Raw genomic sequence first — 14,627 nt, 5'->3', positions numbered from 1 at the left:
TGTGTGTGTGTGTGTGAGTGTGAGTGTGTTGACCCTTGCCCCCCGTACAGCTGGTTGCTTGTAATTTTGGTGATCCAAGAATTTAAAGCCTCTTCTGTGGCCGTGTAGCTCTCAAAGGCTATCGGCTAAATGCCGGAAATGCAAATGGTATGTCGCCGTAGGTCCGTAGTCATGTTTGAATGTACTTTGTGAGACAGATTTTTTGGGCGTCTAAATAACACCCCCCACAGTTTGAAAACCATTGTCATACAAGGCCTGCAAGACACACAAAGAACGGTCAGAGTTGTTTTTCAGGTTAGCATACAATATGGCAGCTGTCTTGTTGCGTTATTGATACACTGAGTGAGTCCTACTGTGTCCTTAATATATTCTTATCAAATGTCCTTATTAGCATCTGCGTCCTGTCTATGATGTCATCAGCAGTTGACTCTGTAGTTCTTTGCTAAATGACACAGTTATGCTACAAGTCTCCAAAATGTTCACAATGTTTATGGTTTTACATACATAAAACAATTCTAAATGCATCCGTGTGGCAGCCTTTGGTGATATTGGCATATTTGATTTGATGTCCACTTAGAATTATATAAGACACAGCCATGATTGTCTCAATAACTGGCAACAAATATGAATACAGGGAGAATTGTGTCTTGCGTACAGTCAAGCACGCTGGTGGTCGAATCGTGGCCTACGTCTGCACGAGTGCTGGCTGGCGGCATCGAGGAGCTACAGTTCGTTGGTGGGAAACATGAATTCCGACATGTACTGTTACACCGTGAAGCAGAAGGTTCAGTCCGCCATGATAGCAACCCCACACGCACCATCTGGAATGACAACCGCCTTGGTGAAGGTGAAGGTGATGGAGTTGCCAAGTACGGTATATGTCCACAACTAAACTCAACTGAGCATCTCGAGGAAAAGGCTTCCGTTACAGACTGACAATGTTGTGGGTCATGGAATTTATGGGCATTGGTTTCAATGTTTATCACATGAGTGGGAGGAAACGGGAATGAAAGCACGCGGGAGTGGGCGGGAAATGACACGAGTTCCGTTGTATCCATTAACTTTATTTTCCATGAGCTTGGAAGATATAGAGAAAGGATGTAAATATAGACTTGATCCCCACTTTTCTCGGGGGTTATGTTCCGGGAGCACCAGCAAATGGCGAAAAAACGTGATTGATTGATAGGTTATTGACATTGTCCTCCAGTTTTACATTTGCAATAAAAACGTTTGTTGCATTTAACGTTCAGCTCCAGATGATCTATGAACACATGGAATTGGAGTCATGGGGTTGTAGTACACAATTATGGTGTGTTCACGGGTTCAGTGCAAAATCTGAACGCTTGGTGTTAGGTGTAAAGACATAAACATGCAAAAAAAAATAACTTATTTTCCGGATGAGTTGCACTTTTTTTCATAGGTTGGCTGTTCTCGCAAATTATACTCCAGAGCGACTTACAAATAAAAAAATATATATACTGTATTTTCTGGACTATAAGTCGCACAAGGCCAAAAATGCATAATTAGGTAAAAAAACATACATAAGTCGCACTGGAGTATAAGTGGCATTTTTTGCGGGTAATTTATTTTCCAAAGTACTTGACCAAAACAGACATTAGGTCCTCTTGGAAGGCAAGTTGTAACAATAATAAAAGAATAGAGAACAGGCTGAATAGGTGTAAGATATGCTAACACAATGCTTATTCAGCTACACAGAAAATAAACATGAACACAAAAGGTGTCCAGTGTATTTTCGACCTTGTGCGACTTATACTCCGGAGCGACTTATAGTCCAGAAAATACAGTAATTATTACAGATATGGATATGGATCTAATAAAATGTAATGTGCAAAATGTACGTGACTTTTGTAAGATACTGTTAGTGTGTTAGTGGGGTCTTCCAGTGTAGATGATTGTTTCCACCTGTACACAGTTGGATGCCAACTGCTCCCAATTAGCAGGGGCACCACATGAGGAAATGAGTCTTACTAAAGTTGATGAGTGGGAAAAACCTAATCCCGAAACTCTAATAGCTTACCCGAAGAGCAGTGCTGAATAATGGTAATGACGCAAAACATTGAGACGTTAGCTTAGCACTGCATGATAGCACTCCAACATTCATTCATTCATTCATTTTCTACCGCTTTTCCTCACGAGGGTCACGGAGGGTGCTGGAGCCTATCCCAGCTGTCTTGGGGCGAGAGGCGGGGTCCACCCTGGACTGGTGGCCAGCCAATCCCAGGGCACATATAGACAAACAACCATTCACACTCACATTCATACCTATGGACAATTTGGAGTGGCCAATTAACCTAGCATGTTTGGAGGAAACCGGAGTACCCACGCATGCAAACTCCACACAGAGATGGCCGAGGGTGGAATTGAACCCTGGTCTCCTAGCAGCCGGCCCTCCAAGCTGATAAAGTTAAAAAACAGTTCTTCCATTCTGTGTGGAAGTGGTAGGTTTTTGACTTCTTAACCTTTGACTTCAGAAATGAATTTGGGGCTAACTGGTTAGCTTGCCAGTTAGCTCACAAGCCTGCAAGCTAGTCTTGAGTCCCTGCAGTAAAAGACTTGTGCAATGCAATGCTATAATAGGATTTTAATGGTGACTATAGGCGTGTTATTTTATGTTCCAAACAGGTATTCTATGCTCTAACTACAAAAATGTTCTATTTATTAGCACTGAATCCTACATTGAGGAAATTCCTTTATCTTGTGTCGAGAACCAATTCACTACAGACAAGGGATGACCATGAAGTGGAATCACTTCTGCGTATCACGTTGGAGTATAAGAACAAAAAAAATCTCAGAAGAATGTGTTCTGGGAATCATATTCCGATCTGGTCACTTCTGGTCTGTTTTCCAGAGAATGTTGTGCTTGTCCACACGACAACAACAAGGCACCGCTGTCCCATCTACAAACTGTAGATGTTTGCATCATATTCATTTCGTCCATGTATTGCTAACCGATTATTCATTGAAACAACAAGCTTCAGATTATTTGGCGGATCAATGTTTTTTTTGTATATTTATTGTACTAATGTAGCTCTTTGACAATAATTTAGAATTGTATTATTTAACATTATTATAACAGAATATCCAGTCAGCATCCTGGTGTTTGAGCCTTCATTTGCTCTGTCAGTTGAAATCTTCTGAATTAAAAATCTTTTTTAAAATCTGATTCATCGATTAATCTAATCAATGAATCGGCTATTAAAATAATCATAATATATCATAAAATGATCATAAAATAATCAATGCATTACAGTGGAACCTCGGTTAGCATTAATGATCCATTCGAGAAGGTCGGACTCTAACCTAAAAGTACTCCAAACGTACTCTAACCGAATCAATTTGAACCCATAAGAACCCATGTAGATCCAATGAATCTAGTCAACAAAGCCACAAATGTTCATGCAAAACACATCATTATAGTTTTAGTTTTATCTTTACATGCAGAAAACACCAAATAAGCCAAAATGGAGTGCAGCACTTCAATAGAGATGAAAAACAATCAATGAAAGAAATAACCAAGGTGTCAATATGTCCTAACATCTTCAATGAAGGTGTTCTAAGTAATCTTAGTTGTTCATTTCTGCCTTCCATTCATCATTTATGTACTTTTCCGAGTACCGTCTGCATGTCTATAATTGCAAAACTATAAAAATGTGTGTAGCTTTAATGTTTTTGAGACTTGTGTTGGTAAAGGACTACAGAGTCAAGCGGTGAGGCCAACGTAGACGAGCAACAGAACTGACGTCTGCTTCCTGTCTTCATGTATTCAGCTAATTGGAAAATGCAAGCAAAGGGTAAAATCTTCTGAAAAAATGCTAACCGCAGCGTACGCAAACCAGGGTTCCACTGCAATGTATGTTTTTTTTGTCCAATTCAAAGTATTTTTTGGTACTAAGCACAGCAAAGTTCTAGAATGTGTGGTTTATCTCCATCATTTTCCTTAAAGCAGAAATTGGTCTAGGTTCTCATGGATTTGGTTCATGCTAATGACAAAGTTAGGACAAAATAACCAAACTTCAAAGTATTCCAGCGGAATGATTTACTCTCCCAGGTCTTTTTAAAGCTCAGTCCCTAATTGGACCCGTTTCAGTCTTGGAACATTCGACAAAATGACTGACTGGCAGTCCGTGGATATTGTCACCTTTTTTAATCTCAGATTTCCCCAAAGAAAAATGTTTACAATCCATCTAACAATGACTCTTGTACAACAACATAAATACTGTGCTGGAAAAATGAATTCCAAAAGAGTAAGCCCCCCCCCCTTAGTCTCTTTCTGTAAACATTGAAAAATGCAAATCAAGTGTGCTCAGCTCTCAACAAGACAACAACATCTAAATAACAACAACAGTTCCATCTGTGTGGCTTGGCCGCCTCCCTCTGCAAACGGTCTCCAACGGGCGCCGCCACACTTTTGCCGTACGCTTTTTGCTTTTCTAATCTTCATGTTCAGACGACTCGGCTAGATTCAGCAGGTTGGATCAGACAGGAGCTTGTAGTCAAGGCATGTCCATCAGAAAAGGCTCGTCAGTGTGGTCTGCGAGGGGCTCCGGCATTCGTGGACGTCCATGCCGCCCGCCACTGAGGTGAGCACGGACGTGACTGTGGGCATGGTGGGGTTGGTCAAGTCTGTCAGCGTGGTGGGGGTGCTGGAAGGGCTCATGGAGGCGTTGGAGATCTCGGAGGCCGGGCCCGATGGCGTCCCCCCCTGCAGCGTGGAGCCGTCGGACGTCTTGTCCGCGCCGGTGCTTTCTTGTCGCAGGAGATTCCGCCTGAATTTGGCCCGAGCATTCTGGAACCAGACCTGGGAAAAGCATCGTATTGTTAAGTCAAAGAAATGGTGGCATGGAAAATGGTGATTTCCGTGCCTCGCCGACTGACTAAACATAACTTGAACGTTTACTCGTGACTTTGTCCAAAGTCATAACACCATCCTGTTTTTGGTTTATTGTGATGAAAATATCCTGGTTTTCCTTGTCTTTCATAGGGACATTACACGGAACGGCATTAGGGCACTCTGTTGCATGTGACAGAATCCCACAGAGTCTGCTATGCAGGTGGCTGTTTGAACGAGTGTTGCCAAAAAGCCAAAGAAAAAGAAATTTTCATATTCTCAACTTCTTGCAACTTTAGAGGGCAGATTTTTCCCAAAAATGAACACGTTTGACCTCAGCTTCCTGAGTTGTTCTGGTTTTGAAGTCATTTTCATAACAATTTTTGAATGTTCTTGTAGTTTATTTGGTTCTAGATAATTTATTGTTTTTAATTTTAATAATTTTATTATAATTTTATTGTAATTTTATTATAATTTTTTTTATCATTTCTATAATGTTTTATTAACTGTATTGATATTTTGTGCTATAACAATTTTCTATCCATATAGCGAAGGCATACTGTAACTGTAGTGAAACATATTGTCATTGTGATGTGTGACATGTGTTCTGGTTTTTGGTAATCAAGTCGTTTTCCTCCATTTTTGCGGACAGTTATCTGGTACCAGACCAGACCCCAGCATCTTATTTCATTGAGACATTTTGAAATGAAAAAATCTATGTAACATTGTTTTTTTTACAAAACAGCAGGATTTATTATTTATTATATTTGTGAAAAGAGTGAATCTGTGACGTGGTGAGGGATTTACAGTAATAATATAAACCACTACTGCTACTGCTTAATATAATATTATGTTATGTTCATTTTTACCGCTTATCCTCACCAGGGTCACGGGGGTGCTGGAGTCTATCCCAGCTGTCTTTGGGCGAGGGGCGGGGTCCACCCTGGACTGGTCGGCAGCCAATCCCAGGACATAATGTTATGTTGCCCCCAAAATATATATAACATATGCATAACATATGCAACAGAACATGTGTTCTGAAGAATGTCTTATATATATCTCTACATAATCTCTGCTCATGAATGAAACTCCCAGTAGAGCAGGGGTGTCCAAACACATCGTTGAAGTCATCAACAATGGAATGTAACAATGTTCCAATAATAGCGTCCATTATGCCAAATTAAGCAATTAACAAAGCAACAGATTTCGTTTTTGTCGGGTGTCATTGTTTCACATGAGTTCAGTTCACATTAAAAAAAATAAACATTCACTGACAGTCATGTTCATTTTATGATTCAGAAGCCACCACGACTGACATAGTGGTGCATTATTGCATCTGTCAATCATCAATATGGTGATTTATTACATGCACAATGCCCACAGTGTACACCGGAAATAACACGGATGCTTGAGGTATTATTGTGTTGTTCATTCTGGCTTATATACTTTATGGATTTTACTTCATTTATCCATTTTGTGGCTTCAAATTGCTATGTTTTTATTATTTGATTCATAATAAGCTGTATTCAACCAATTTATTAATTTATACGTATATTTGTGAAAAATTGTGATGGAAGTAATCTGTGGTTGAAGCACTAAAACTCATAAATAATGAATTTTCTCATATTATGTCTACTATATTGGGTAATGCAGAGGAAAGGTGACTACAGGAATGTTATTTCCTGTAATAATAATAAGTAAATAAATAATAACAACTAATAAGGAGTCTTATTTCAGGTCTTAGACCAATCAACCACCATAAACAAAAGAATACTGTACTTACAGGAAATTAATGAATGAGTTAATTTTATTTTCATGCATTTGAATTCAAATAGAAATGACAATATTAACTGAGGGAGGCTGCAATCTGTGCTGAGTCCTAGCAATGGAGCCGGGGGGGGGTGGGGTGGAATGGGGGGGGCATCAGCTGGGGGACGAGGCGTGAAAACTTGAAAGCATCAAAGCAAAACGGCTGCTTTGTCTTCAGCAAGCGTTAATTACAACAGGAGGATGAATTGTGTCTGAGGAAAACAATTGTCAAAATGATTTGTCCCCCCAGATAATATTACAATATTACAATAATAATATTGCAGTGCTCGTCGGCACAACTAAAACACTCTTTTGTGTAGTTTCTCTGTTCTGCTACGTTAATTAAAAAGCTTTCGTCCCTTGACATTTCTTATTTCATGCTTTCTCTTTCAAATCATTTCTATTAAGATCATTCAGGATGGTTTTAAATGTCATAAATTATACTTACTGATTTGAAAAGATTATACGTTCATTCATGTTGTACAGTAAATCCCCACTTAAAGCAGAGGTTATCTTCCGGGACCGCCAGCGACTGAGTAATTGATACACCCATAAAAATGTCCACCAGCTTGGCGTTGACTTTCTCCTCCCATTTCTTGTCAACATTTGCAATAAAAGTGACTGTTGTGATTATTAGGTAGGATTTAGCTTTAGAATAGATTTTAGAATTTTAGCTTTAGAACCTTCCCGTTGTTCACTGGCGGCACAGTCCGGGATGAAGTCATATATAAGTTTCACTTTTTTCATCTCACAGCAACTATGGTGCGTTCAAGGACCGCCAAACACAGTGCAAAATCTAAATGTTGAACAAAAAATATCTATGGTTGAAGCATGAATGCATAAACATGTCCAGTGGCATATCTTTGGAGAAAAAAATGTATGACAAAATAGTACTTATGACCCCATTCAACCAAAAATACGCATTTTGTGAGGATGTGTGTTTTTATTGTTGAGGGTATCGATACCAAGTCTAGTATCAGTACGGAATTGATACTAACTTGACGGGATTCATATTTTTATGTGTTCGCTTTTTATTTACACTAATATCTATTTTTGCTGTTGTGTTGATCATATTGTTATATTTATCGATCGTGCGTATGTTGCTTAACGACTCGTGGAATAAGTTCTTGGACACGTAGAGCAATAATTTAATTTAAATTGTTTCCCATCAATTTCCTATATTTACTTTCATCAAAAAATCAAAATAAAAAAATCCTCTCCAGTACTGGTTTATAAAAATTTTTTTTCCTGCATTTTATTGTAATTCATAATCATGATCAACAAACGAAATGCAAAATGATTCCATATCGGCAATACTGTGCCTGTGTGTATCAGATCAATACCAAATTTTGCAGTATGAAATATACACATCAACAAATAAACACTAAGTCCTCGTCTGCTTTGCTTTTTCAAAAATGTATTAATTAATAAATGATGCTAATTAATCCAAAACATGCCTTTTCAAGCAAGTTTTACGTATGTTAATGAAGCATTTTCAGGAATAAAAATGAATAAATGAAGTAAAATACAAATCTAAGGCATTCAGAAGACCAATTCACAAACGTTGGCTGACATGTCATATTCTACTCTGGTCACTAGGTGTCAGTAATGTTACTGTAACGTTCCATGAGACACACAAGCACCAGAGCAACAGGCTGTTTATTGCAGGTTTGAACGATCTCACAACAAGCACAATAATCCCGAACACAAGCTGCTGTTTGCGGCCGTAACCAACACCAAGCTATGCTGTAACTCAACTGTGATGTCACTTCCTGTCCTGGGGACACATTTACAGCAACACACAAGTCTTATTTATGTCTTATTTTCTCGTGTTATGTCTTCTATGTTGTGTAATAGGAGTGTAAAGGTAGGGGTTTTATTTCCTGTCATCTAGACGGCTCTAATAATGTGAAAAACCGATTTAGAAGGTCATAAGCAATGTTTCATGACGGGTACCCTGTGGACGATGCGGCACGTGAGCGAATGAGAGTGTAGTCACCTGTAAAACCCGCTTGGTGAGGCCGGTCTTCTGGGCGAGCTGCTTGAGGTCCTTGGCGTCTGGGTTGTGGTTGATGGCAAAGTAGGACTTCATGGTCCTGAGCTGGTGGTGCTTGAAGGACGTCCGCATGCGCTTGGTCTTCTGACTGGAGCTGTACTGGGAGTCCCGGTCCATAGACTCGCTGTCATTCTCGTTGCAGCTCAGCGCTGCGGGTCAGCGGGGAAGAAGAAGAGAGAGATGATTACACAGCGGGAACTCCCATCCAATCGTTAATCATCGTCGTTTGGATGTTTCTCTGCCTTTCCAGACGCCCGAGGGACGTGGATCCTCATGTTAGCGTCAATGAATTGCCAATTTTATGTGTACAGGCCAGTCCCTGAAGTCTGGTCATGCAGGAAATGTGCTGTTCATGTGAATCCTGCAAAGCACGTTGACTTTGAAGAGGATATCGCTCATACAGTGGACCACTGCTGACATTGGGGGATTTTTTTTATCTATATAACAATGGGAGTATCAATTCCATGGAATTCCAAAATGTTTTGTGTCCATTATTTGTTTCATTTGATTTCAGTAATATTAGTTGGAATGATGCACATATGGATTTCTGCATAGACGGCCATTCGTGTCACACTGATTGGGCTCCTGTCTCCAAATCAAGTCCTCCACATGCTTATCCCCTGATTCAACTTTTTTGTTTTTTTTTTTGGCATTTTGCATATGAACCTCATGTATGTTTAGGTTGTATTGATTCTTGTATTGATCCTTGCATGCCAAATTTTATTAGGTTTTACCTCTCGTTATTCTCAATGCTACTGCAAATTTTGACAGAAATTGACAGAATAGATATTTTGATCCTTGATACGAATGTTGATTACTCTCATAAATGATTGATATTCATTCATGAATAAAAAACACACGTGTCACTACAATGTTTTTTATGATGATCAGGACTGAAGTTAATCAAATTAGATTTTTTTTGAAGATGACATATCGGTCCCTTATAAGGGTTGCAATTGATACTATTTAAGTAACATAAAATAAACAGTATTTGATGTTGGTTTTTTGGGGTGGAAAAGAAAATCACAAAATTATCAGAAAAAATACCCCAAAAGTCTGTCTCAAAGCTGCTATCATGCATCACAGGCCCAAAAGGGGAATGAAACAGAAAGTAGTATTTCTATATTTCTATATTTCTATATTTCTATATTTCTATATTTCTATATTTCTATATTTTTATATTTTTATATTTCTATATTTCTATATATAAAACAAAAAAATAACAAAACAAGTAACACATGGGGACCATAGAACGCTTACACAGAAAATGTTACTATTATACACTCATATGTAACCCACAAGGCATGCTGGGAAGGCCATGTACACACTCCCCCAACAGGTTACACAGCATGCCTTGCGGGTTACACATTACTCTAGAAGTAGTAATGTTTTGTTTGTATATTTTGTGTGTAAGAATTCATTTCAATAACCGTCATAGCCTGTGTGTGTGTTATTTTTGACGTTTGGATTTGTTATTGTTTTTGCTAATCGTGGATGATATGCAAACGCAGCCTATGCGAATCGTAGAGAGCTACTGTATTCTGGATTCAAGAAAATATGTGCCTGTGTCCAGACTTGAGTGACATGCTGTATACAGAATCAATGATGTTATATATATATAAATATATATGCAAAAACACACATAAATCCCATATTCCTAGCATTTTGAATGGATAATTTACCAGGAGGAAGTGCTGGCCAGGCTTTAGAACACACACACACACACACACACACACATTTGTCCCAGTCGGCATATTTCTTGGCATTAGCCGAAGTGTTGCTGCTGCATAACGGTTGCTACTGAATATCATAACGGCGATGCTGAGTACCAAGTGAGTGAAAAGCATCGGAATAACACTTCTCTTAATGAGTCCACGTAGGCCACAACAAATGCTGCATTTATAGAACAAAAAGCATATGCTGCAACGTTTAAGCAAGAAGCAGTCTGGGCATTGTGTCCCGGTGCTTTTCCTCGTCCAACATATTCACAACTTCCGGTCCGAGCACGTGCCACGGAACCGCCACGTTGGGCTGGCGCGTCCCGATGCCCAGGTGACGTTGGGTGTTGTTACCCGATCGAAGCAGAAGAGGGCGCGCTACACGACTTTTCACCCAACTTTTTACCCTCATTCATGGCTAGTTATGCTTTTATTTCACTAAATATCAAATGTGATGTTTATATAATCTTATACTTTTAATGAATGTGTATTTTTAGTCGGACGTTTTGAGTTTTAATATCAGTGTGTTAAAGCTGAGGTGTCCATCATGAAGGCCTGCATGCTAAAAAAAAAAATGTAGGATTTATATATTTTTTTATGTTGGTGCATTTTAATTCAAATATATATATAATATATATATTCATATATATATTATATATATATTTCTTTATACTTATATTATATATATATAAGTCCCCACAAAATCCAATATGCAAATTTCTATACATTTGTAAAAAAACAAAAAAAACCTGACATGTCTGATTGTGTTATGACCATCAGCATTTTCTCTGTACCCTTTTTTTCCTGTGCTTTTTTTGTTTGTTTTTTTTTTGGGGGGGGGGCTTTTTTGTAATTTCATTTTTAGAATGTGCCTTATTATAGCCCCTGGACTGTACTATATATATATATATATGTTTCTGTATATATGTAATGTGTGTTTATTATTTGATTTTATTTAGCACTTTGAAAACAAGTCAAGAATGTAGCCATCTTAACTATTTAACTAATGCATGAGAAAGTACAGAGCAAACAAAACGCTTATTTTTAAAAATATATTTTAAAATGTAGTTGTATTGAAATAAATAATATAGTAAAATATGAAGAAAAGAAGAACTAGCTCACTAACTGGTCCCTGCACAGCAAATGGACATGTAGGAAAGTTATTGTACTCCCTGCTCTCTCTTGCAGTAACTAAGTGGGGGGTTGCAGTGTGGGGGTCTGCAGATGTTATGCATCCTGACAAGTGGAAAAAGGGTGAAAGCAAAGGCGGAACATCAAAAAAAAAGTTCTTATTTAACCCCAAAAAGACCACTTTAGATGTCCACGTACTTATTTATTCTATTTAGCTTGGCAACCAAGCATTTGGATTTATATGACTAGAAGCTGTGTGAAAACTCAGTAAATATATTCACAACCATATTACGTGTATGCATATATTTGACACGTTTTTCCACGCATCCTGCAATCTGCTGCTCTGAGGATGCAAATATCCATAGTTCATCCATGTTGTGTAGCAACTGTGTAACAAAAAGTGAATTTCTGGACAGAATTTCTTAAAAATAAATAAATTCCCCTGCAGGCAGGGGTGCTAAAACTTTTAACTTTTTCCATCAAAGGCTACACGGGAATATACACATGGAAGTGTGCGTGATAAAGCAAACGAGTGAAATATCTAATAATATATTTCAATAATAATGACTTCGTTTAATTTACACAAAAAAGAGGGCCCCACGCCCCTGCCTTAAGACTTTTAAGCAACAATGTATTTTATTTATTACACAGTTACATTATTCTGTATTATATTTTCATTCGTAAACGAAACGAAAGTTCTGCCCAAAATCGTGAGATCGGTTTACTTTACGCCGTGATTACGTCTAATTGTTATTGTCCGCCAAAACGGCTCGTTATTATTCGCCCACAGGGTCTCTTCTTACCTGCGTTGTAGGCCGCCAGCTCCGAACCGGGCCCGGGACTCTTCCTCTTCCGAGGCCGCCCTTTCTGTACCGTCCCCACGCCGTTGAAGTAGGATAGTCCGAGCGTGTTGGCGGGTCCCAAGCCTTTGTGCGGGAGCACGTCCGCGTGGTTAAAGTGTGCCTGGTAGTCCCCCTGGATGAGAGTCTCAAAGTGCAGCCGACAGTAGACCAGACTGTCCTTCATGCCAAAGTGGTCCCCGGTGGTGAGCATCTTGCTGCAGGTGGAGCAGGTGAAGCAGTTCAGGTGGTAGACCAGGTCCCGGGCCCGCATCACCATCTCCGAGGCCGAGATGCCCAGGTGGCATCGAGCGCATCTCTGCACCGAAAATCTTCTGCGGGCAACACACAACCCCATCAGCGGATGGACAGTGAACGCAGCGCGGCAGGACGACGTGGTGCCTTCATGGACTTAAACCCTGATAGCACCTTTTTTTTTTAAATAAATTGTATTCAAATATAGGATTTTACATGTTTTAACTGATATTTTTTACTGTCAAGCTCAACCAAAATTAAAATCATAAAGTGACATTCATCGATTAGTGACCTTTATCTTAGCATTTTAGCTAGGTCGTCCATGGCAATTTTAAGGCTAATTAGTATATATTGAACATTTGTGTTCAATATAAATGTGAATTTGGGGTAGCCACAGCCCGGGATAGTCACATGACCGTCACATGACAACCACCCCTAAATGTGTGTTTTAGAACATTTGGGTCGTACGGGTTCCTTATCCAGAACTCGAACCTGGTTGTGAAGTTGCTGTGGGCCCTCCTACCTGTAGTAGTCCTCCTTGCAGTAGATGCTGCCGTCCTTGCTGAAGCAGGTGAGCTCAGACTCCAGGTTGAGTTTGCATTCGCAGCACTTGAGGCATCTCATGTGCCATTGCTTGTCCACGGCCAGCAGGTAGTACCGGTCCGAGATCTTCCGGCCGCAGCCGGCGCACAGAGCCACCCGCTCCGTGGTCATGCACGGCACGGCCTGCAAGGCAGCGTGGAGGGCACACAGACACGGTTAAGTGTTTATATTACAATTAAATCCTATTTAGACATCCTGTATATTTTTAAACAACACATAAAAATAGCTTATATTATAAAAGTGAAACAGTGAATAAAACATACATTGTTAAATTACTTGTACTACAATTTAAATTTTCAAAATAAAACAACTGTGTGTATAATAATTAAATGTAAACAATATATATTAAATTGAACTCAAACTGCAAAGTACATATTTTACGTGTTATAAAAAGAGCAGCTACATTTGTCATTATTATTATTATTATTATTATTATTATTTGACTTCCCCAACTTTCCTAGTTGAACAAACACTAAAATACGATGAAGATGAAAGCGAGGATCCAAACGCTTCCTACCGTCTCCGTGTCCCCCATGTCGATGGCGGAGCTGATGGCCGACTCGTTCTTTCCTCTGCGGTCCATCTCCTCCACCACGCCGTGGACGTCCCCTCCGGGAAGGCCGTGGAAGAGCATCGTCGCCGCCGATGGGAGGATGTTGTAACTGTTCTCTTCGGTTCTATAAGCCAAGATGTCCATCAGAGGAGAAAAGAATGCAGTAAAGTCCAGGCTTTTTCCCTTTTATTGAAGTTAAAATCCCAAATTCGGGGAGGCAAAATACCAATCTTCTTATCCGGATTTAATTCATTGTCCTTCATCGGGTGATTGACAATCAACACGGACGTATGCGTCGATTGTTTTTTTTTCTCCTTCACAAAAAAGTAGCATGTATGCTGCACCTCCACCTCGCCGGGGAGTGAAATTTAAAAAGCTAGAATACAAAAGTTACTCTGCAGCCCCCCCAAAGTGAAGCCCCCTCGCCGTCCTTCAGGTTCAGCAGTCCGAGGTGTGATGTCAAAGCTTACATGTGACGCATTTAGCCCAAAAATGTGTCATTGGAGACTTTTTCTCCTCTCTGTCGTCTACTGCCAAAGAGGCTGCACACATGTGAGTGAAAAAGAAGAGGAGGAGCCGCTTTACGTCTTTCTTTGGATGCGGGGCTCCTTATCAAGCAGGCCCTGTTGCGTCACGGCCTACCCGGCCTGCTCATTGGCTGCGGGCCGCCGTCGCCCAACTGCTCCCGGCTACTTGAAGGAAGAGCTCCCGGTTACCGTCTTGGATGGCTTGGAACGCGTGGACCGCCACTACTACTACTGCACACACACACTCACACGCACTCACACACACACGCACACACACACACACACAC

At 39.9% G+C, this 14,627-nt stretch overlaps 1 protein-coding gene across 2 annotated transcripts; it reads right to left on the bottom strand.

The window, feature by feature from the left end:
* Positions 1 to 3,965: 3,965 nt before the first annotated feature.
* lhx2b (LIM homeobox 2b) lies at positions 3,966 to 14,369 on the bottom strand. 2 transcript variants are annotated; one of them, XM_058070508.1, is made up of 5 exons: positions 13,778 to 14,369; positions 13,181 to 13,383; positions 12,367 to 12,737; positions 8,658 to 8,863; positions 3,966 to 4,819 (listed from the first exon to the last, which is right to left on the bottom strand). In XM_058070508.1, exons 1-5 carry the CDS (start codon positions 13,955 to 13,957, stop codon positions 4,529 to 4,531), a joined length of 1,251 nt encoding a protein of 416 aa, XP_057926491.1. In that variant the 5' UTR covers positions 13,958 to 14,369; the 3' UTR covers positions 3,966 to 4,528. The 2 variants fall into 2 exon arrangements, with proteins under 2 accessions (XP_057926491.1, XP_057926492.1); XM_058070509.1 differs by having other exon boundaries at positions 12,367 to 12,734.
* Positions 14,370 to 14,627: the final 258 nt, after the last annotated feature.

This window comes from Doryrhamphus excisus, chromosome 4 (assembly GCF_030265055.1).
Source record: "Doryrhamphus excisus isolate RoL2022-K1 chromosome 4, RoL_Dexc_1.0, whole genome shotgun sequence".
NCBI lineage: Eukaryota > Metazoa > Chordata > Actinopteri > Syngnathiformes > Syngnathidae > Doryrhamphus > Doryrhamphus excisus.
Note: the sequence above shows the minus strand (reverse complement) of the source record. Positions and strands in the feature narration are given on the sequence as shown.

Excerpts from the sequence above, each read along its gene's own strand:
- lhx2b (XM_058070508.1), bottom strand. The coding sequence starts at position 13,957 with ATGGACATCTTGGCTTATAGAACCGAAGAGAACAGTTACAACATCCTC. Across the intron at positions 8,864-12,366 it reads GCTGGCGGCCTACAACGCAG|CGCTGAGCTGCAACGAGAAT; the intron begins GTAAGAAGAGAC and ends GCTGACCCGCAG. Across the intron at positions 4,820-8,657 it reads TCACCAAGCGGGTTTTACAG|GTCTGGTTCCAGAATGCTCG; the intron begins GTGACTACACTC and ends TGCTTTTCCCAG.